Source organism: Amblyomma mixtum, chromosome 1, assembly GCF_055824585.1.
Source record: "Amblyomma mixtum isolate Tamu chromosome 1, ASM5582458v1, whole genome shotgun sequence".
Lineage (NCBI taxonomy): Eukaryota > Metazoa > Arthropoda > Arachnida > Ixodida > Ixodidae > Amblyomma > Amblyomma mixtum.
In genome coordinates, this window is record NC_143012.1 from 303597210 (window position 1) to 303620912 (window position 23703).

A 23703-nucleotide genomic window follows, 5' to 3' on the forward strand; every position below is an offset into this window, starting at 1 on the left:
TTCCAGCCTGGGCCATGCCACCGAGGCCTGCAGAGCTGCTGCCCGCTGTGCCCGCTGCGGTGCGCCACACGACACTGGAGCGTGCACCAGCGGAAAATCGTGCTGCTCAAATTGCGGCGGTCGACACCCTGCCACGGACCCTTCGTGCCCCCACTGGCAACGAGAGAGGCATGTCGCCACGATTTTGGCTTCGTCAGAGGTGCCTCTCTCACGACGGGCCGTGCGCGCGGTTGTACGCGAAGAAACGGCTCCGCAGGCTGCACAGCAGCAACCAAGCAAGCGCAGCTATGCGCAGGTTGCGGGCCACAGTAAGCAGCAGCAGCAGCCTTCTCAGCAGCTCCGGCCTCACAAGCAGCGAGGGCAGCATCCCAAGCAGCAGGCCGGTTCCCGCACCGCACCAGTGAGGCCCGCACCGACTTCCTCCGGTGGCTCCCCTCTGGACGCACGCGACGCCTTAATCGAGCGCCTGCAGGCCGCGCTGCGAGCACTAAGCGTGCTCCTGCCAGAGGGCTCCGAGGGTCGCCGCATCTGTGAGGAAGCGACAGGCCCTCCTGCACTAAACAGCCAACAACATGGTTAGTCGCCGGGCAGTACCCCGCATTCCCACAGTCCTGCAATGGAACGTCCGCTCCCTTGCAGCGCGATACGCTGAGCTCCGCTCACGCATAACATCCGAACAACCAGAGGTGATCGCGCTGCAGGAAACTTACGTCCGGCTGCGGGATGGGGAGCCCCAAAGGCGGCTGCCCGGCTACATCGGTTACCATTCACCAACGAAGTGTGAGGAGGAGTCATGTGCATCGATCCCCTGCGGCGACCCAGCCCATCGACCCGGGAAATCGCGGGCCTCCATTTATGTGCGACGCGTCGTCCAGCACGCGCTCGTCGGCACGGCGGCGGCGACGAGTGACGTTCAGGAGTGCGTGGCAGTGACAGTGCGCGTCGGGGGTGTTGACACATCAGTGGCCAGTGTTTATGTGCGCCCAGCTGTGGCGTGGAACGCGCTGTGTTTTCGTGCAGTGTCGTCGTGTTGTGCCCCGCGCCAGCTCATAGTTGGTGACTTCAACGCCCATCATTGTGCGTGGGGCAGTGCGCGCAACGACCGGCGCGGCGACGACCTGCATGACACAGCAACGCAGCTGGGACTCACTCCTCTCAACACTGGCCAGCCCACCTTCCGACGGCGTGGATCGTCAGGCTCCTGCATCGACGTTGCGTTCGCGTCCAGCGGCATCGAGGCGACCTGGCGTCGTGCACCATCACTCTGGGGCTCGGATCACTTCTCCATCACCATAGAGCCCACTGCTAAAGAGGCGCGCCCCATGCGTACGTACGCAATCGTGAATTGGGGCCGCTTCCGCCAAGAGGTGGACGCCGCCGCTGCGTCCGGCGCCGATTACTTCACCAGTCTTGTCCGGAGCGCCCTCGCAGCCACGCGTCGCGCAGAGGTGCGGGCAGGTCAGCCAACACCCGACAATAAGCTGCTCGGTCTGCGCGACAAAAGGGACAAGGCGGAGCGCAGGGCGCGACGGACGGACAAGCCAGAAGACTGGACGGTCTACAATCGGCTGGACGCAGCGGCAAGGCGTCACTCCAACAAGCTTTATCGACGGCAGTGGGCTTCTCTCTGCAACACGATGGAGAAGGATCGCAGCTCGCGGCGGCTCTTCACCACCCTGCGGCGCATCACTACACCTCAGGCGAACCCTCAGCCCCTGGCCGCTCTCGCCATCTCGAGCGGCCAAACAAACCAACAGCTGGCTGAGCAGTTCGCTGACCGATTTGCGCCACAGCGTCCCGCGAGCAGTGCAGTGACGACATCGGGCCCCAGTTTTGACGCCAGGTACTCTTCCCCCGCCCCGGATGACGGCCCGTGCAACGCGTTCTTCACAGCGGCGGAACTGAACGACGCGCTGCACCACTGCACCCGCCGCTCATCGCCCGGGCCAGACGGGGTTACGTACCAGATGCTGCGCAACCTGGACGCGGAACAACGTCAAGTCCTCCTGCGGCAGCTCAACCTGGTGTGGGAACGCGGGGTGCTACCTGAGGAGTGGCGCACAGCGGTCGTCTGCCCGATACCGAAGCCAGGCCGCCCACCCACGGAGCTCAGCGGATACCGGCCAGTGGCGCTAACGTCGGCGGCATGCAAGCTGATGGAGCATATGGCGCTCCAACGCCTGCATGCGCGGGCCGCGGAGGCAGACTTGTTCGACGAGCGTCAGACAGGGTTTCGCGGGATGCGCTGCGCGGCAGATTCAATCGCGGACGTTGTCTCCGCACTCGAGCACGCCGTGGCGGCGCGGCAGGTAGCACTGCTCTTGCTGCTCGACGTGTCGAGTGCGTTTGACAACGTCCACCGTGCGGTAATTCTCGCGAGGCTGGAAGAGGCGGGCGTGGCCGGTCGTCTGTTGCGTTATGTGCAGGGGTTCCTCAACGCGCGCACTATTCGCGTGCGCGTGGGAGCGGCTCTCTCTCAGCCCCGCCCGGTGGATCTAGGCGTGCCGCAGGGGTCGGTGTTGTCCCCGTTCCTCTTCAATGTGGCGATGTCGGCGGTGCCGGGCTGTCTGCCCACAGGCAACCGGCACCGCGTGTACATCTCCATATACGCGGACGACATCGCTCTGTGGTGCTTGGGACCTCCGGGCGAGGCTTCCCGCGTGAGAGACTGTCTCCAGGGGTCCCTTGACGCTATCGGCGACCGGTTGCGGGGCCTTGGCCTGGCGCTTTGCGCGGAGAAGACTGCAGCCATGGCCTGCGCAGCTCGCAGATGCGCCCGCCTGGCGCCGCTAACGTTGGCTGGGACGCCGCTGCCGTGGAAGAGCTCCGTGCGGTACCTCGGCCTGGAAATCGACCAGCGCCTCTCCTTCCGCCCCGCGGCGACCAGGGCCTGCCAGCAGATGAAGAGGACTACAGCCGCTGTGCACAAGCTCACCGCCCGGGGCCAGGGGATTTCTCAGCAGGCTGCGCTGCGCCTCTACAACGCCGCAGCCTTAGGGGCGATACTCTACGCGCTGCCCCTCGTCACGGTGCGCAAACCATCATGGAAGGCACTGGAGGTGCAGCATCGCAAAGCGCTGCGGACCTGCCTCGGTCTACCCGGAAACTCGCAATGCGAGGCGACACTGGCCGAGGCGGGCGCGTGGCCGCTGCAGCTACAGGCCACGCAGCGCTCGCTGCACCACATTGACCGCCTTCACCGCGCACCAGACGGCGCGGAACTCCTGCAGCGCCTTCGTCACTACCCGCGCTCAAGAATGGGCGCGGCACTGCAGGAATATGACCAGCTGACGCGCGCCACGCCCCCCTACGGCCTCTGCTCCCCCTGGCCCCTCACGACGGAGGTACAGCGAGAGATCGTCGGCATCGCGGGAAAACGCAGCACACCACTATGTGCAGTGCAGCAGCTAGCCGGAGCCGTCATCTACGAGCAACTGCGCGACCATCTGCTTGTGTTCACTGACGGCTCCGTGGTGAGCGAAAACTGCTCGCTCGCCGCAGCGGCCACCATCCCCGCCCTGCAGCTGCACCGCCAGCAAAGAGTGGCTTACCTGGGCTCTTCGACCACGGCGGAGCTACTGGGTCTTCGCCTGGGCTTGGACCTGGTGCTCACCCTTACTCCGCCGCCACCCAGGTGTGCTCTGCTGTGTGATTCCCGTGCCGCCCTTAGCCGCCTGCAGACTCACGGCCGTGGCACCCCGTTGCTGTGCGCGTTACGCGAGCGCATTGAGCGCCTTGCGGAGCGCAGATGCAGTATTCGCGTGCAGTGGGTGCCCGGTCACTGCGGCATCCGCGGCAACGAGCAAGCCGACGAGCTCGCCACTGCCGCACATCAGCTTCCTCCCAGCGACGAACCGCTCGCCCTGGAAGACGTGCGTGCGGTGATCTATGACCACCTCCGTCAGCAACACCCGGACCCTCGCATCGCGCGAGGAGAGCGCATTTCTCTCGTCGGCGCGCGCTCACTGTCGCGCCTCCAGCGGGCGATGATCATCCGAGTGCGCGTCGGCTGCGTGTGGCCCGGGGAAAGACGGGTGCGCCACGGACTTTCGTCGAGCGACGCGTGCGCTGACTGCGGCGCAGTGGAGACATTGGAGCACATGCTCCTTCGCTGTACCGCTTCTGCAGTGCCGCGTCGCGAGATGCTCGCGGCCTACAGGGCGCTGGGAATTATCCCGGACAGTCTCGAAGCGCTCCTGTGGCCGCGCGGCAGTGCGCGCACCCGTGACAGAACAATGGTGAGCCTCTGTGCGTTCATCGAGCAGGCGGATTTGACTTCCCGCTTGCTCTACGCCAGGTAGTGCACGCGTGACACGAACGCTCCGTGGGTGCTACCTCGGACGGTATACGCGGTCGGGCGCCCCACCCCGGCCGCTAGTGCAGTGTGCCGAGCGCGCGATTAGTCCGAGACAGGACGCTGCGTGCGCGCGGCTATGTACATACAGTTTACTTCTTGTGTAAGTAATTGTGCGCAGTGGCCGCTCGCGCGCACTTATTTTCGGACAATGCTTGGACATTAGCGCGCGAGCGGCGCGAACTTGATTACTTTTGTATTTTGTAAATAGTGTACAAAGCTCTCCCCTGTCCTTTCTTGCTGTCGCTCCCCTCTATGCTTCTCCTCACTATCCTCTCCCTTTCCCTTTCATTTCCGCCGGCTGCAGCTCGGGTGCTTAAGATATTAGATAGCAATTGCCGCGGCCGGCAACACTCTTTTGCTTCACTTTTTTATTTATTTATTTATTTTTTTTTTAAATAAACCACTACCACCACCACCATGTACTGTGCGTGTCAGTGCATGGTAAAGAGACCCAGGTGGTCGACATTATCCGAAACTCTGTACTACTCCGTCCCTCATAGCCTGAGTCGTTTTGGGGCTCTGAACCCCATAAAAGCACAAAAACAAATTTTCCGGCCGAATTAGTTGCGGGTGTCCCTTCCCCTCGGAAGTCGCGCGGCGTTCCTTACACCCCAAAAGTGCGCATTCGTGGATATTGTGGCAAGTAAGCCCTTGCACGTGTGCGCGCCTCTGTGTTTGTGCTTCGGTGTTTTTAGTGGCGGGTTGTCAACGAAGGTGAGAACAACCAAGACAGCGGACGAGAAAACGACGAGCGGCGAGCAGTGTGTGTGCGGTTGCTCGACTGTGCGGATGCGCGAGCAAGATGGAGCGAGGTGTATGAAGCTGCGAGCGTGCATTTATCTTGTAAATAAGTTTTCGTTGTATATAGTCATCTTTTGTTTTCAACGTACTCGTTCAACCATTTTTTCCAATCAATATATATGATGACTGTGCACTGAGAGCGTGTAATGAAGCACAGAAATGAATTTATCACCCGTGTAACTACGCAATTCGCCCAGAAAAATCCGAGGCGCCTACAGTTGCTGTTCAAGGAAGACTGACTGAGTGACTGTAGTTGCGTGTTTGTGAACATATTGCGCTGTGTGCTGGTCATCAATTCGGGTGAGTCGAGAACCCGTATGCAGTAAGACTGAGCACTTCGAGTATTGATAGTATCTTTTTGCATTTTTATTAATTTTAATTATAAACTCCAATGTATGTCTACAATCCGCGCTTTAATTTGCTGCTTGTAATTTTCTTTCATGTGTGTATTTTACTTATTTTTTATTTATATATAAATAAATAAATTTACTCCGAAAATAGTGCCTTTTCGCTACGAATATACCCCCCCCCCCCCCCCTCCGGCGCCAACAACCAATGGGCCCCCCCCTGCAAAAAATTCTGCGGACGCCCTTGATGAGGAGCCCGGTGAGTAAGCGCTCGGGCAGCCGCGTCAGCGGCCTCATTACCTCGTATTCCCTGGTGGCCAGGAGCCCAAATGATTCTTTTGGGTGTTGGATCAGTGGCAGTCCGTCTTAGAATACAAGCAGCTAAGGGGGAGATCTCCCCTGCCAAGTAATGATCACATGCTTTTCGGGAGTCCGTAATGATGATTCTCGAATTGGCGTGGGCGGCAGCAAGCGCTATCGCCACTTCTTTGGCTCACATTGCGCCCATGTGCTGCGCGATGTCAGTGCACGAATACAACACGTGGACGATTCTACAAAAATGTCTCGCGCTTGTGCCACGTGTTGTTGTTGTTGTGACTGAGAGAAGGATGAAGAGGAAATTGCACGGGCCTGCTACTGGCTCCAGACGAGCCACCACCGCTGCCACGTGCAGATAGAGGAGAGTTAAAAGATAAGAGTGAAAGGAAAGAAAAGACGCGCGCCGCAGCAACAACTGCGTCCGCCGGGGCGATACTCCTGCACGTGGCCCGATGCATTTCGCCGCCGTTCCTCGCACGATCACTTCTCACACGGCGCTGTACTGCTGGGTGTCAAAGAAGGCGAGAAAGTTCATTTCCTCTCCTCAAGACCAACTCCTCAAATGCCCCATGTGGTCGAAATTATTCCGGAGACCTCCACAACGGCACCTCTTTCTTCCTTTCTTCTTCCACTCCTTCCTCTTGTCCCTTCCCTTAGCGCGCGGTTCAGGTGTCCACCGAGATATGCGGGACAGTTACTGCGTCATTTCCTTGCTCAAAATCAAATTTTCATTTTCAACCGCTGAATGCTTCGCCCATCAAGGCGATAAATTGAAAATTTGAAGAAAGCGAATGGCGCAGTAATTCTCACATTTCAATGGACACCTGAAACGCGCCATAAGGGAAGGCTGTAAGAGTATCGGGCTTAAGCCACAGCCATCGTCTTTGCTTCGGAGTAGATGGCTGCTTTCTCTAAACTGGTAAATTGGTTTTTGAGGGAAGGAAATGGAGCAGTATCTGTCTCACATATCCCGGTGAAGACCTGAACCGCGCAGTGAGGTAAGGGAAGAGGTGGGAGTGAAAGAAGGAAGAGAGAAAGAGGCGCCGTAGTGGAGGCCTCCGGTATAATTTCGACCACCGAAGGATCTTTAACGTGCACTGACATCGCACAGCACTCGGGCGCCTTTTGCGTTCCACCTCCATCGAAACGCGGACGCCGCGGTCGGGTTCGAACCCGGGTACTCCGGCTCGGTAGGCGAGCGCTTTAACCACTGAGCCAACGCGGCGGGTCTCTCACCTTTGATTCAACTTTCTTCTATCCGTACGATGCAACTGTTGTGGCCTGTTAGACTCCTGCCGAAAGGCCCGCGCTGTTTCCCCATTTCCTTCCTTTGTACAGCGACTTACGCACACGCCAAGGCGGTCATATGTGAGCGCCGCTGACACTGGCTGGGAGTGCTATTATTGGCCCACTGATGCACGTGCCGACAGTTAGGAGGCTGCACTAGCGACAGGGGCGTACTACATCGTACGAAGTGCTGCACGTGCAGTGACCCGCGAGCCCTAGCGAAGCCTCGGCGAGAGAAGCGACGCGTGCTTGGTCAACAGTTGGCAGGGGCTCGACGACCTTGGGTGTCGGGACGCCTCGATGAAGAAACCGATGTTGTTGGACAGCTGCGAGGGATGCCCGGACCTCAGCGAAAAAGTCGTAAGCTGTCCGTTTTCTTCTCGTGCTTACCACGTTTACGCCCAAGCTTCGCGAAATCACTGTTGCTACTCCATGCATTGTCCATTCATCTTCTCCAATACCATTCAAGCATGTCACCCGTAGTCAGACCTGCACAAGGCGCGGCCGTACTGTTACCGGCGTCTTTTACAAGACATGTGCACCTTACACACCGCCTTATGCTAGCGGGTCGCTCACTTACGCGTTCGACACTCTTGGCTTCCACACTTCTGCAATCAGCGTGTACCTGCGTCGAAGTCGTGCTCTGCTTTTCGCGACAATCTTCTGCAGCGTTGATCGAGTGCCCTTTCAGTTCATTTAAATGGATGACATCTTTGTTTTGGTTCATTGGGTTAACGTCCCAAAGCGGCTCAGGCTATGAGGGATGCCGTAGTGAAGGGCTCCGGATAATTTCGACCAGCTGGGGTTCTTGCACCGACACCGACACGTGCGCCGACATCGCACAGAACACGGGCCTCTAGAATTTCGCCTCCATCGAAATTCGACCACCGCGGCCGGGATCAAACCCGCGTCTTTTGGGTCAGGATGGCATCTTTCCGATGGCACTGTTGATGTTGCATATCCCTGCGATGCAAGGCATACCTGCCGTTTACGCGACGAATGCGCAGTGGAAATTTTTTTTTTTTAATCGAGAGCAGATTCCTAGGATTTAAGCTATTTGCTTTGCCGTTCTATTCAGCACGGCTAGTTAAAACTGCAGTCTCTCTGGCTAACAGAACTTCACGAGCTATTTTTAGCTATAGCACCTCTCTAAATAGTGTCAGCAATGAGGCAATTAGGCTCATCTATATGTTTTAGCTAGACAGCCATTCTTCTGCCTCCGGCTTAATGCTCTACTGGGTCAAATGCTGAGAGGTGCTCAAGCTTATGTAACTAAACATGTAACCTCATATGTGAAGATTTCTTTTTTTTTATGCATAGAAGCTTTAACTGACAAGTAATAAATTATGAGCAACTTGTACACCCATAAAAAATGCAAATATCAAATGTGCTATGCTTCAAGTATGTTTATTTTCAAAAATGCAGTACAGAAAATCCAAACATTCCAAAAGTAAGGCACTTTTTCACAGGAAACAGGATGCTATTGCTGGCAGTGAAGCTACTTTGCTTCTTTATGACAAAAATGTGGACACCCCCAAACACCACAGGATGCAAAGCTTGAGCATCAGAAATGAGAAACACACACAAAAAAAAAACACAAGATATAAGCAACAAGTGTAGACAAATAACAAGGGGCGGTGAAGCCGCCATGCTTGAGGAATGCAAAAGAGGCGTGAACGAGAAAGGTTACGTAAGTATTGACTCAAAAACAAGCCCGCACCTTGGGGCTGTGAAAGACAACGAGAAATAACATGACGAAAGTCATTAACACTGTATGCACAGCACATGGGAAACATGAAATCACAGAATGGCCGAGATCACAGGATAACTTGAAAGGTGCCTTTTTTCTTCTCTCTTATAGATGTGTGGGCAGATGAGAAATATCCTTTTCACCTGCTAGCCATGACATTCTTATAGTATAAGGATGAAAGCACAGGTACACAATGACAAAAAAAAAGAAGAAAAGCACTAGTTCAATGAAGCTCAAGTATATGAAACCACTTAACATGCAAAAAACAACAATTGGCAAGGTGGCCCTAAAGTGCAACATGCCAGAAGCAGCCAATATGAACTTTGCTATAATATGATGCCGACTAGGCTGAGAAAAAAATTTAAAATTTCATAAATTTACCTGCTACACTGCACCACCTTTGAAAAATGGCACATGTTAGAATTAGTTTTCATGCAATTCTTAAAGATAGCTGCACAAGGTACACGAGCTTAATGTGCCAGCCGCGAGTGCTCAATTTGCAAGCTGCATATGAAGCGTCAATGAAAAAAGAAGGAGACCCTATGACTGAAATGAGCACTGAATGCGAGTAGATTTCAGCAGCTGGTCTGCATAACAACTAAGCTGCAATTTCTACAAAAAACTTGACAGACAGATATTATACACACCAGCTATGTCACCATCATTTGTTATCACTCAGTTCAAAGTTTCAATCTTCTTTGTTTAAAGTTAGAAACCCCATTTGTGATCAGTGAGACTAGATAAGATGATAACTAAAGCACTTTGGAAAATGGTCACGCTAACACGGATGACTACTAGATGTTTGCTCTCTTTGTTTGAAGTTAGAAGCCCCATTTGTGATCAGTGAGACTAGATAAGATAATAACTGAGGCACTTTGGAAAATGGGCAGGCTAACACGGCTGACTAAATGTTTGCTGCCTTCTTTGTTTGAAGTTAGAAACCCCATTTGTGATCAGTGAGACTAGATAAGATGATAACTGAGGCACTTTGGAAAATGGGCAGGCTAACACGGCTGACTAAATGTTTGTTGTCTTCTTTGTTTGAAGTTAGAAACCCCATTTGTGATCAGTGAGACTAGATAAGATGATAACTGAGGCACTTAATGGGCAGGCTAACACGGCTGACTAAATGTTTGCTGCCTTCTTTGTTTGAAGTTAGAAACCCCATTTGTGATCAGTGAGACTAGATAAGATGATAACTGAGGCACTTTGGAAAACGGGCAGGCTAACACGGCTGACTAAATGTTTGTTGTCTTCTTTGTTTGAAGTTAGAAACCCCATTTGTGATCAGTGAGACTAGATAAGATGATAACTGAGGCACTTAATGGGCAGGCTAACACGGCTGACTAAATGTTTGCTGCCTTCTTTGTTTGAAGTTAGAAACCCCATTTGTGATCAGTGAGACTAGATAAGATGATAACTGAGGCACTTTGGAAAATGGGCAGGCTAACACGGCTGACTAAATGTTTGTTGTCTTCTTTGTTTGAAGCTAGAAACCCCATTTGTGATCAGTGAGACTAGATAAGATGATAACTGAGGCACTTTGGAAAATGGGCAGGCTAACACGGCTGACTAAATGTTTGTTGTCTTCTTTGTTTGAAGTTAGAAACCCCATTTGTGATCAGTGAGACTAGATAAGATAATAACTGAGGCACTTAATGGGCAGGCTAACACGGCTGACTAAATATTTGCTGTCTTCTTTGTTTGAAGTTAGAAACCCCATTTGTGATCAGTGAGACTAGATAAGATGATAACTGAGGCACTTTGGAAAATGGTCACACTAACACGGCTGACTAGATGATAGCTGGACTAGAAAACTCGCCCGAGTATTAGGGTTAACCCACACATTGAATTGTGACTAGGATGCAGCCCGAGGCTCAATTTAGTTGGCACCTTACTATGTCTCGTCACAGGCAGCCCCTGGACTCTGCAACAGTGCGGAAGTAGCTGCCACCTATACATATTAGATATATGGATCACAGAAAACTTCCTTTAATTCACACACGCTAGTGGCTCACAGCCCGTGTTAGAAAGCTTAAGTTTACTGTTGCAGATTCTGAAACGTGACCAAAGATAAGAAAAAGCTTTCTGGTCAGGTACAGACAAGACACAATTTTTTATCAGCCAAAGGGGGAACCATTCACCGCAAGTCCTGAGTGGCTTCCCGAGTGCAGCTGCACACACTGAACAAGGCAACTTGCTTGTCAAATAAACCACAACTATAACGAACATATAGCACAACAAGCAGTGGACGCTTAAGTAAGACCAACTGAATGTGCATGGAGCACATATCGCTGCAGCCAACTCTGATCCCCATTACCAACCGCAACCATGTAAAAATCGGATTTGCCACATATTACATCACAGGCTAAATGCAACTTGTGGCTTGGAGTGCAAGAGGCTATGCAGCAACCAACTGGCTTTGACTGTGAAGAATATGCCAGTCAAATGGCACACACAGCACTCCAAAGCAGAGTCAGTCAGTCAATTCTGGGGCTGTGCAACATGTGGTGCCATGTTGTAGCCATGAGCTGTTGATGGGCCAAAGGAACTGCTGTTCACTGGAGTGCCAAAGCCGGGTGGAGGGGAGGTCATGGAGTTGTCTCCTAAAACAAAAAGAAAAAAGAACGCAAACAGCATTAGACTTTTGTTTCACTTCAGCTCTTTCATAAGCTGTGAAAACAACTGTGCTAACAGCAAACCCACAAAATACTCCGACGATGTGCTCTGCCTGGTCACGACTTCTTTATATCGGACAGATTTAGCGCTTACTATTCACAGTGCGACCTTAACTTTTTGTGTGGGCAAACACAGGAAATAATATTTCTCAAGAGGATGACTTTACTTAGTTAACATATCCTGCGACTTCAATACAATTCTAAACCATTACGACACTTGCTGTACAGTTATGTACAAACAATTATAAAACTAACATGTGCCATTTCTAAGCTAACTGGCTTTCTTCAGGCCTGCCCGAGTCCATGTGAGACTTGCGGATGTTAGCAACCTGCCTTTAAAAGCAAAACACCATGAACCACGCACGTAAGCCTTTCTAGAGGTGAGAAATATGCAGTAGCTCTTTCTTCAATATCGTAGGACCTATATTCATTCTTTCTACTAGGGTTGAATACCACTGCATAGGTTACCAATAAGGCAATCTTGAACTGCTCTGTGTTATCCAAAACATTAAAATACAGTTGTCAGACTGTCTCAGAACATGTTTATGCAATTTCAAAACCATGCAGCAATTTGATGTCATCAATGAAAACAAAGAGTACACTATGAAGCTGACTGGTATAATTGGGAGAGTGCAACCACAAGAAACATCCAACGTGTGAATGCACAAGTATTGCAGCACTACACTAATGAAGGAGATGAGTGAACATCAAATGAGAAAATCTGCACCAAAAGTAATTGGAAAAAGTTCCTCAAAAGCAACACCTTGCACAAGTGAGCTTGGGCAGCTCAAGAGTCTGTCAATAATGGATCCGTGACAAGCATGACAGCAGCAAACAGAAGTTTCTAGAGTGTTGGCATGCACTAGCTAATTATCTTCGCATGCACAGAACCATCCAAGTGCCCACAACACTGCTTGCAAGCTGCATTGCATCTTTCCATGCATGTCTATGCCATGTGCTGCCTTCTGTGCATTCGTAGCATCTCACTTCCAACAGACAAGATCCTGGAACGTACTGAAATGCTTCAGGGGTTGTGTGTGCACTGCGCTCGCCAAAGGCACACGAGTTTTTGAACCACTGCAGCGCTATTTCCTCATGCCCTGCTATGCTATATCTTATAGGGAAATGAAGGCAGAGTAAAGTTGGCTTGTATCAACAGACTGCATCATTCTAATGACAAGGTTACTCTCAATGATAACAAAGCTGTTCTCAGCCAGAGAAAAGGCCAATAGATGAAATGTAGGTACTACCACCGCCGGCTGTCTCTACAAGCAAATGTCTGATCTCATCAAGAGCAATTTTCTGCTACGGATCTCTGTGGCCAGGCTACTCAGCTGTTCACTTCAAGGCAGTGGCCATGGGGTCCTTTTCGACCTCGACTTTATGAATTTGAAACAAGTGACAGAAAGCAATGTGCAGCATTTTTACTGCAAATGAGAAATGGATGCAGGTGTCCTCACTGCCCCTTTAAAAGGACTAGTTTCAGAGGCAAAAAGCAGTGCCAACAACACTAAATTACATTCTTTATGTCCTTTTCAGTCACAAACTATTACCCAATGAAGAAAAAATTTCCAAATCGTCAATTTTTTGCAAGAAGCATGCAAAGAGTGGGCAGAAAAAATTTTCTGTTAGGTCATCATGTTTCCACGTTGTCACAATGCTGCTTTCTGGGCATCAGTTATAATTCTTTTGACTCATTCCTGTCACGAGTCATTATGTAAGAAATCAGCACATTTGAGGCATTTTTAACACCGAGGACAACTCCGTAAAATCATAGTTCTCAGTAAAAATTTATTCTCTGGTACTTCCCTGGCACTTGTCCAGCAGCAAAAAATGTATTTGTGGCTGAGAAAATTGAATTTACGATTTCCCCTCACTTGGGTCAAACTCGCGTCGTCTACACAGGGAAGGACTGCTTACCACCTTTTTGAAGTGAACGGCAGTGTCATGTAGCCTCTCAGATCCGTACCCGAAATTCGGTGTTGATGTAAGCAGTTTACTTGCGAAATCGCCACGTGATGGCAACACCTGTACTTTGTTTTTTGGTCTTTTTGACCTGATAAAGGCTCCATTTTCGGTGAGAGCGGTCTCTTTGTCATTTGAATGCCCTATTCTATCAATACAGGCCAACTTCAGTCTGTCCTCAGCGTCCCTGTAAAGTGATCATGCTTGAAAACAGGCTAAAGAAAACACACACTCACAGGAGCCAAATCAGAACTACCGATAAATGCTGAGGCACCCGCTACAAGTGTTTTGTGCACTGTACCATCAGTAACAAATGAGAAGCTCTTAGCTGTGGGAACATCAATACTAGCAGAGGGCAATTTAATTTAGAAGGTGCGAAGACTTTCCTTTAGATGAGCAAATCAACCTAACTTGTATTCCCTTTCCAGGAGCCAATATGTTGGTGCTTTTATGCTGCAATTCAGTTCTCTTGTTTGCATTACATTCATTGCTGATAGAACATCTCCAGCAAAACTTGACTTATGACATCACCCACAGTGTATCGTTGGAGTTGCAAAAGGGTGCGCACAACCTGTAGTGGCCCTTGATATGCAGAGCAGTAAACTCCGCCCAATGTCATTACAACAACAAGCACTGCCAGTTGCACAGGCCATTCATTCAGAATAACCAAGCCTCCTTTGGGCACTCGATAAATACAAACATCCTATCACCCTAGAATGTAACGCACTAACTCATTGCTGCAAGATCTTTCATTCAGCCCACATTCTGTGACATCACAAAACTTCAAAGGCATTTTCTTCCAGAGGTGCCTTTTTGTCAGCCTATTAGTTTCTTACTGGAAAACATGTATGGCACTGTGCAAGTCAACACGAACAAAGAAACCAAATGTGCCTGGGCGAGGCAATGTACAGCTAGAGGAGATGCTACCCTAACTACTTGCGAATTGAGCTGGTATCCGTACACATCGCACCAAACAGTGAATTCCAATCGCAGATTTGGAGCACTTCTGGACAGACTTTTTCTATTCTTTTCAGAGCAAGGCTATTCCAACGGCGGATCAGGAGCAGTCACCGAGCCAAGAAGATTCCGTGGAGCAGTGCAGACTGCTCCGCTGAAATCGACAGCTTTGACCGGAAGTCTGTCATTCCATAGAAGACGACATGCGCAAGGTACACTGGGTACTTTTTACTTGTCAGTGGCGTGCGAGACCGTTTTCCCAAGCATTTTTACCCCAGAAAAGCCGAGCAACAGCCTGGGCTCAATCTTGCGCCCATTAGAAAACCTGTGGGCATCCTGTCGCATAACTAAACGGCAACTAAAACGACAAGAAATAAGTGGCTTAACTTATGCCTCGAAATATGTGCGTGATGCCGGCCCCCTTCAGTGATGGCTATATACTAGACCTAACAAGCTCGCAGAATTCATGAGGGAGATTTTGGCAATTATGGAGGACGATCAAGTATAGTTCGAGCAACAGAGACCTGAAATTGACAGCTGCTTGCGTCACAGGACGTGCGTACAATTAGCGGCAGCGCTGGTGCGACCTGGTCTGCCGAGCAATGCTAGTGACCGGCACCTGTCGCCAGCGTCACTTGTGAAGAACAAATTAGGCCGTTTTAATTATGCAAATGGTCACAGCACATACGTCTGGATAAAATTATTTAAAATCAAGTATTGCTCACATCAGAGAAAGCACATACATGCAGTGGAATGCGCTGGTTGTATGGGGTGGCAACAACTCGGCTGTCAAGTATTTCCCAAGCGTATAATCGCATCCCTGGGCGCTGCTTGAAGATTTATTGTACCATGCAAAACAAGTAAAGCTAAAACCAGCGCAGCAGATAGAAGAATATAAAAGGAAAGGACATCTTAGTTTGTGTTCTATGCCATGAAAACAAGCAGTATCTGACTGTACACAGCTATGTAAACAACAGTAGAGCTGAGGTGCAGTTGCTGTCATCAGCGCATTCCAGGAGTAGTGCGTATGCTCGGTAAACGCCGAATGGTGTATGATTACATTGAAGCATCCATTTTGCCGATGCACAAGGTATTTATTAAACAAGTAGCTGAAAAAGCGGACAGCAGATACCTAAATTAACGCCACGGGAGCCAGAGCAATTGCGTGGTGAGGCTGTGGGCCGGGTGAAGTGAAAGAGGTACGAGGTACTGGCCGTTGCAGACTGCGAGGCATCCTGCTGCTGACTGCAGCCCGACTGCTCCGATCTCTGCTACGTGCCACCAACACCACCATACAGCAGCCACTAACGCACAGCCAATGTCGATGCAGTGCAATAATTATAACGGTATTATAACGGTACAGACAATGCAGGAAATGCCCTTGCCGACAATCTGCTGACCAATCATGCAATGTTTACTTTCTTAAGGAAATGCTGAACATTGACTACGGTGGTAACATTTCCCCTTGTGTACTGAAGGTTTTGCGGTCGGCAAGAACAGAGTGAAGGCAGATGACAAGTAAATGGCCTTGCAGCTTGTCTAATGGGTGGTCAAGTGTTCCCTATAAATCATCTGCTGTAGTGAGGCATTCGTGTGTCATCAGCACTGTCCTAGTCTTTCCTGCAATTGAACAATAGAAGATGCAAATTCTGTTCAAAAACTAACCGCTACAGCACATTCTAACGTGAGCTAATAAGTCAATCACAGAATATTCTGAACATTCAGCTGAAATCCCTGGCCGAACATAGCACCAGCTGACGAGTACTGTGATGGCTCGACACACTCATTGCAAACTGTCGTGCCTCTAGCTGCTGGCGCCGAGTCAACATGAAACTCCGCCGGGAGTTTCCTGACCCAAAAAAGCATTGAAGCCTTCGATTCTGGCAAGTTTTGCAAGAGACCCTTTTCACAAGAGTCTCAACCAAGAAAAGCCGAGCACCAGGCTGGGGAAATCTTGCACCCATTAGAAAACCAGTGGCCGGGTACCTGGTGCCATTGAGAATCGAACCCAGCAGCACCTCCCAAATGTGAGAAGTCTGCTCTGGCCCGAGTACAAGCGTTCCAAATGCAGATTTGGGGTGGGTGCTCTCTGCCAGAATCAGGCGCTCATCGCGGAGCAGGTGAACTGCTCCAGATATGCATTTGGAATTCACATACTTCCTTTCTGTTCCAATACTGGCTTGCTAAGCACTACAATTCTGAGCACCTTTTCCCCTACCCTCTCAAGCCAAGCAACAACTTGATCACTGCCCCTGCTCCAGTTACGTACAAACAAGGCTCATAAAATGGCCATTCGGTAAGGAAGATAGAAATGAGGAGCAGCAAGACCTTCACCGAAGCCATTTGTGGGAGCTCCAGCCTCTGGCACATTGCACCGCACGTCAGGCACAACAGTGCTGGAATCAGGCATGTATGGCACACAAGCCACGCTGAAGTTGCCATTGTAGCCCTGCACTGGTGGGACGACGCAAGCCTGCACGGAAGTGCTGCACATCCGGTAGTACTGGGCACAAAAGAAAAACAGTATGTAAGCAGAAAGGCGCTGGAAACAACACAGCACTGAAACGGATAAGACATGCAAATGAAACCAACATTCTTTGAAGAAGGCATAGGGGAACGCAAAACTTCCACAAGGTGGTTGCCTTTTAATTTCTGGTAAATCATGTGCTGTCCAAAATGATTACTCAGTTATATTCCTCCTCTAATCACCAAGAACCAATGAAACTTGGAGGGGACACTTAAGCTTCACCTTAAAAGGGTACGATGCAGTAGCGTTTATAAGCCAACACCCATGTATGCGGAACTGGCCCCTCTCGACTTTACATTCATAGATGTCTGGGAGTACTGAAACCACTCCCAGCATAGCGGTGCACAGTTAACTTATGCACCCGGTGGTAGGTGCTGTCACCCATGTTGCTCTTCCTGAGCAAACCTCTCGCGACCAATCACTAATTTTACTGTCACCTGCCGTGGTGGTCAGTTTGATCACAATCTGGTGGGCAGGCTGTAATGCCAGCACAAGGTCACGTGACCTAGGTGGCCCACCTAAGTTGCTGCTTAGTGGGGCTTCAAACGGGGCTTCAAGTGGGGCTTCAAACGGTCACAGACACGAGGTAATTTTTTCCGACATGGAAGTACCAAAGCTCTCGTGTTAAAAGGTCATAACGTTCGCCTATAACCTCCCCTTGTTTAAAAACTGCTGGTTTCTTTCATATGTTGAGACTCTCGTCTCCAATTTTTCTTTCTTTCGTGGCAACTTTAAGATGCCCAAATTGGAGTGGTACAAGGCAAGCACAACAATCAGCAGATCTAGCAGAAGATAACTAATGCACTGCCTTGTCTTTTCTGCGCTTCCTGCTGTCCTCCTCCATCCTCGGTGTTATCGCCTGTCAAGCTAAGTTCACTGCCCGCCTAGCACCCCAGTCATGGCCACCATATTCTAGCAAATCCCCAATCGCATTACTCCACCTCAATGTCTTTTGCTCTTGACTACATTTTGCTTCCCTTTATTTTCACTCTGAGAACAACTTTATGCAACTTTTCCTCTCAATAACATTTCAATGCCTGGTTCTACGTGCCTTTTCCGACCGACCTTTTTTTGGCAGCAGAAAATTGCCTGACAAATTTGGGGCCGAAAGTGGAATACTTTTTCCATCCCATTCGATGACGACAGGAAGAAAGTTATAGTCGTCGCAATTAACTTATGATAATGCCCTGTGGTTTCCACGTGTGCATTTTATTCTTTTTTTTTTTTTGGGGGGGGGTGCATCGTCATGATGACAATGATAGTCAATCGATGTGAACCAACTTCAATTTGTACTCAGTGTTTGTTTAATAGATCATCAGTTTACTTAAGGGGGGATGTCGCTTTTTAACCAAGAAAGCCTCTCACGAGGGAAAAAAGTTTTAGAAAATTTCAGAATTTTAGAAAACATCAGATTTGGTATCTATAATGTTTTTTTATTCACATTCCAAAAAACTTTTGCCGAGACCAACCCAGAAGTGACTTTGAAAAATATTCTTGTGACCGCAAGTAGCAAAAGATCTGGCTGTGACTTGCGTGAAAGTAGCTGATTTTCAAGTGCGATAGCTCGGCTTGCACTGCCGCTCCCAGTAAGATTGGTGGTGCCGCCGGAAAACTGATTACCTTGCAATTCTATAAAAACATCTGGCTGCTAAAAATATTTGGAGAATGTCACCACATCAACTATTCCTTTGAAGATATTTTAGTAAAATTTTGTACTTGAGCATTCAGTGGACTTTCTAATAGGTATGCCAAGTTTCAGTGTTCTACGCAAAAAATATTTAAAATGTGAAGAAAAACTGACTGAATTTACTTAATTTGTTTCAGGCTTCGGAAGCAAAAAATTCTAAGGATGATCACGATACTCCCTAATGCGAAATTTGAGCGCAGCTCTCATTTTGATTTTGCCATATATTGAGACAAAGAATTTGAGGGATACATGTATGTACATACAGTTACAAATCATTTTTTTATTTCCAAAGACACTTTTTCTTTATGTCACACTCCTCTCCCAGTTTTTGATTGTCATGAAGTTGGCTTTGAGGTCAGAGAAATGGATGGAGACATGTTCAGCCTGCTGCACCAATGCCTGGTTCACAAGCAAACGGTTTACACCAGGAATACAATGCTGTAAGTGGCATGGCCGACGTGGACAATCTATCGTGTGCAGCACACTTCACAGCATCGCCTGCTAACAGAGCTGAGCATGGCACGACTGCAAAGAGACGTCCCGCAGCAGACCAACTTCCCCTCCCCTAGCTACCCTATCTCCGCACGTGCAGTGGTGATGGACATTGGTTGGTTGGTTTATGGGGTTCAACATCCCAAAGCGACTTAGGCTATGAGAGACACCGTAGTGGAGGGCTCCGGAAATTTCGAGCACCTGGGGTTCTTTAACGTGCACTGACATCGCACAGTACACGGGCCTCTAGAATTTCTCCTCCAAAGAAATTCCAGCCGCCGCGGCCGGGATCGAACCCGCGTCTTTCGGGTCAGCAGCCGAGCACCATAACCACAGAGCCACCGCGGCGGTGGTGATGGACATTGGTGCACGCAGTGTGCACCACTCTGGTACCAACTATGAGTGAGCAGCGGTAATTTCGTTTGCTCTGCACAACCAGTCAATTGTTTGCTGCATTGACCTTAGTCGTGATCTCAAATGCTTTCCTAATAACCATCAAATTTTCGCCCACAAGGACTACTGACGGAGTGTGTTGGTTACAATATACAACCCTTTCACAGCATACTGCAAGACTGTTCATAACTTGGGAGTATTTGCTAAGTCCACACTAAACTATGCTTATTCACCTGCTATGAGGGGGTCGCACTGAACATAATGAGAAATTTCTTTTTTTTTTTGTGCTGATCCTAGGCGAAGGCAAGTCGCTTCACACCATGACCGCTTCATTCAAGTCGTCTTGGGTCGCCTTCGCATTAGGCATACGCATCTCACACATAACTTCATCCTCATGAAACAAGAAAATCCCCTTTGTGTATGTGGCAAAGTGGTCACAGTAAAACATTTTTATTTTCATGCAGAAAACTCGAAAAACTAAGAAATAAGCATTTCACAATATTTTACGACAAACATGTCCCTTTCCACTCCAGCTTGGCTCTTAGGAAAGAATGCATATCACAAGTAGCTAAATTCCTAAAAGAAAGAAAAGCTGAATTGTAACTTTTTTTAAAGAACTAGCAGTCCGCCAGCACAAGAGTTGGATCTTACCAACCCTGTGTTTAGCGCATTAGCCTCTGCTGCTTATGTGCCATAAAACCCGACACACACACTCATGCATATGCAATCAGTGGCCTGTCACTTGGTATCACAAGGTTGCGTCAAAATGGCCATCCATGACTATTAAATTTCTATTAAATCCGCCCAGCACTTTAGTACACGTGGTAGAGTGTGAGCAATGTCAGAAAGGCAAGCAACACATCTCAACCCTTTGAGTGTCTAGTTCTTTCCTGGAGTGAAGCACCCACAAGGGCAGCAGTTTCTGCGGCCTAAAGTAAAAACGCCAACTTGCAAACGAAAGATGAAAAAAAAAAATGGAAAAGCGATTCAATGACCTCGGCTTGCTGCAGATAAGGCTAAGCGAGTCCGTGGAGGTGTGCACCCTGTAAACTTGACACCCCGTAGCGAACACGGTGAGAGAAAGGTAAAAAAAACTGGTGGACCATGTGGCAGGTCACTAATCCTTTCATCCATCATGCAGGTGTTTACCATCGCTGCCAATGCCCTGTTCTCTGCTCTGCTCACCCTTTACACCACCACCACATCACCTGCACCACTCAGCGGCAGTGACTACGGCATCCACCCGATATCAACGTTTATCGTGTCCGACAGCGCCCCTACCTGCTATCTGTTCCCTGATACAAACTAAAAAGCCTTATCACCATAGGCACCAGCCAGTATAAAAGGGCACCAACCTGTTTCGCTACTCTATCGGCTCGGTGGTGTGAGCACGCACAGATCATTAATCCCTTTGTGTTCATCATGCAGGTTAGTGATCGATATTCCTTGTTTGCAAAAAAATCTAGCAACTACTTCGTAGCGCAGCTGCCCAGCCCACAGTGCTGCATTTTCCTTGTCGCTGAGTGCAGTAATGTTGTGCGTGCCTTGCTGCTTTTGGCAGGCAATGTTGAATCTAACCCAAGACCTAACACTTCCGAAGCTCTGTGCTTGCCAAATTAAAAAAGTTATCCGCCAGTCAAACTACACTCATTTCCCAAATACGCGACCTTAAAAGTCAGATGAATTCAACTGACAATGCCATAGCCGACCTTACTAAGTGCATGACCGATATGGAGGCCCATTTAGAAGCTTTATCAGCTATGCAAACAGGGTTAGAAGCAATGAAACCCGAAAATGCAGTGATTACTCGCCAGACAGACCTTTTTAAGTCCCGAATCGACAATGCTGAAAATCGCTCGTGTCGTAATAATAGTCTCGAATTTTATGGCATTCCTGATACTAACCCATCCGAAAACATTGCAGGCTATGAGGAGACGATCATATAGAAATTGACCCTGTGAATATAGGATGAGCCCATCGCCTAGGGAACTATGTACCTAAGCACAATAGTTCAATCATTGTCAAGTGTAAACCATATAAAACCAAGGACACTATACTTTCGAATGGTCATAAATTTAGGGAAGCTGACTTCAATGTCAATGAAGATTTTTCCCTCAAAGTTAGAAATGCGCAAAAGAACCTAGCTGTGTTTTGCTAAAGGAAAGTCTGCTAAATTTTCTTTGAACTACAAGACTTTGCATATTGGTTCCAGGTGCCACACATTCGATGGATGAAACCTCACAAACAGTAAGAGAGACAGCAACCACCTCTTCACGATCAGAACAGCAACCACCCGTCATTAGGCATAAAAAAACCCCACCAAGAATGCTCCTTTATCTAGTCTCTCACTCTCTGCAACAAACACTAACTTTGTAGATTTCTTTCCCAGCGCAAACTTGTTTCTAACCTTCTTTGGTCATCAAGCAGCAAAACTACTGAAATTAACCAAAATTTGGCTGAACAGTGACATTACAGATAACTAAGTACTGGCTGATTTTCCATAAAGACGCAAGAGGACCTGGGGGGGGGGGGGTACTTATTGCGGTCAGCCAAGATTTATCATGTTCCCTAATACACGATTCTTCTGACCTCGAAATGTTATGGCTAACTGCCACGTTGCCCCTAACACTGTTTTACTCTATGTTTGTTACACGCCACCACATAACAGCCATGATTTTTACCATGAGCTTAATAATACTAAGCCAACTGATCAAAAAGCACCCTAGTTCACACATCTTTCCTTTTCGTCAATTTTAATTTTCTGGTTAATGATCGGCATAATCAGACTGCACCTATAAACAACAATAGCAAAGCAAAGGAATTCCTATATTTTTGCAACTATCGCAGCCTCACTCAGGCTCCATTGGAACCTACCCATATAACACAATATTGTGCAAATATTTTAGATCTCTCATTAACAATCCCTTAATCCATTAGACAGCGTTCAGCCCATAACATACCTACCTGAAATTAGTGATCACAAAGTAATTCACGCTAACCTTGACCTCACATCAATCTGGCACAAAAAATACAATAAAACCATACGTCATCACGACAAAGGAAACTATGACATGATAAACAACGAATTTAATGCGTTTTTTTTTTCAAACCTTTGAGTCAAGTTTCCATTCCCAAAGTGTTCAAGAAAACTGGTTATTACTTAAAAATAAACTAAAAAGTCTAACCCATAAGCCCATTCGCCAATTTAGTTTTCGCTGTAATTCAAAGAAGCTATGGTTTACCAAACACTTAACGCTTGGAGAACAAAAAGGAGCGTCTTTACCATTCAGCCACGTTGCAGGGGACGCGTAGCACTACAACAAAGCTGAAAAATCATATCTCGCTGCTATTCATAATGCCGGGCATACCTTTTACCATACGGACCTGCCTAATATGCTTACCAGTAACCCCGGAAAATTCTGGCAAGTCAAACTCTCACTCACACCAGAAATAACCCTCATGTATGAATCGGGCAGAGGCATCACTGAGGCCGAGTGCATTACCATGTTTAATATCGCCTGCTCATCTGTCTTCACAAAAGAAACTGAAAGGTCATTTCCTACGCCACCTTCATAGATAGGTCATGCTACGCCACCAATCGCGTTCTTGTCATCCAGCATTTCGTCCCTAATCGAAACCATGAAACTTTTCGCATTACATGCCCAGCCCAAGCCCATTTCTTCCTCTTGATTTTGACATCTTCATCCAGCGTTGGCAATATTAATTCGAAGCTTCTGAAGAATACCAGGGATATTTGTGCAGAATATTTGTGCTTGCTTTTTTCACAGTCATCAGGATGACTACCATACGATTCGAAAAACGGTAAGGTTATTCCAGTCTTCAAATCAGGTAAACAGATTCACCACTTAATTACCATCCCATCATGGCACATGTCATATACACGAATGTCATGAACTTCCTCAACTCGGAACTCTTTTTTCATTTGTCACAACATGGCTTTTGAAAAGGTTTCTCATGTGAAATGCAGGCAGCCATTTTTTTTTACGGTTTCCATGCTAATCTTTAATCTACAGACCAACGGCACTTTCCTGAATTATGAGAAAGCATTCAACAAGGTGCCATTAACTTTTGTATTTAAACCTGCCCTTCAATACCTTAAAATGGATAGAATTCTTGACTAATC

At 48.6% G+C, this 23703-nt stretch overlaps 1 protein-coding gene and 1 long non-coding RNA gene across 9 annotated transcripts in view; one reads left to right on the plus strand and one right to left on the minus strand.

Moving 5' to 3' along the window:
* Nucleotides 1-6869: 6869 nt before the first annotated feature.
* Nucleotides 6870-23703, plus strand: part of LOC149372244 (uncharacterized) — a 43233-nt gene continuing 26399 nt past the window's right edge. For 3 of the 6 annotated variants that reach the window (XR_016286983.1, XR_016286981.1, XR_016286985.1), the window contains exons 1-2: nucleotides 6870-7470; nucleotides 14538-14672. This is a non-coding gene — a long non-coding RNA (uncharacterized LOC149372244). Of the gene's footprint in view, nucleotides 7471-14537; nucleotides 14673-19856; nucleotides 20407-20700; nucleotides 20988-21771; nucleotides 22085-23703 lie in introns of those variants that run through there. The other 3 variants (XR_016286980.1, XR_016286984.1, XR_016286982.1) reach the window with 3 other exon arrangements.
* Nucleotides 8502-23703, minus strand: part of LOC149372245 (uncharacterized) — a 48244-nt gene continuing 33042 nt past the window's right edge. For 2 of the 3 annotated variants that reach the window (XM_089566661.1, XM_089566660.1), the window contains exons 23-24: nucleotides 16789-16963; nucleotides 8502-11466 (exon numbers count right to left, since the gene is read on the minus strand). In XM_089566661.1, the coding sequence (XP_089422787.1) occupies nucleotides 11345-11466; nucleotides 16789-16963 (297 nt within the window). In that variant the 3' untranslated portion in view covers nucleotides 8502-11344. The remainder of the gene's footprint in view (nucleotides 11467-16788; nucleotides 16964-23703) is intronic. The other variant, XM_089566662.1, reaches the window with a different exon arrangement.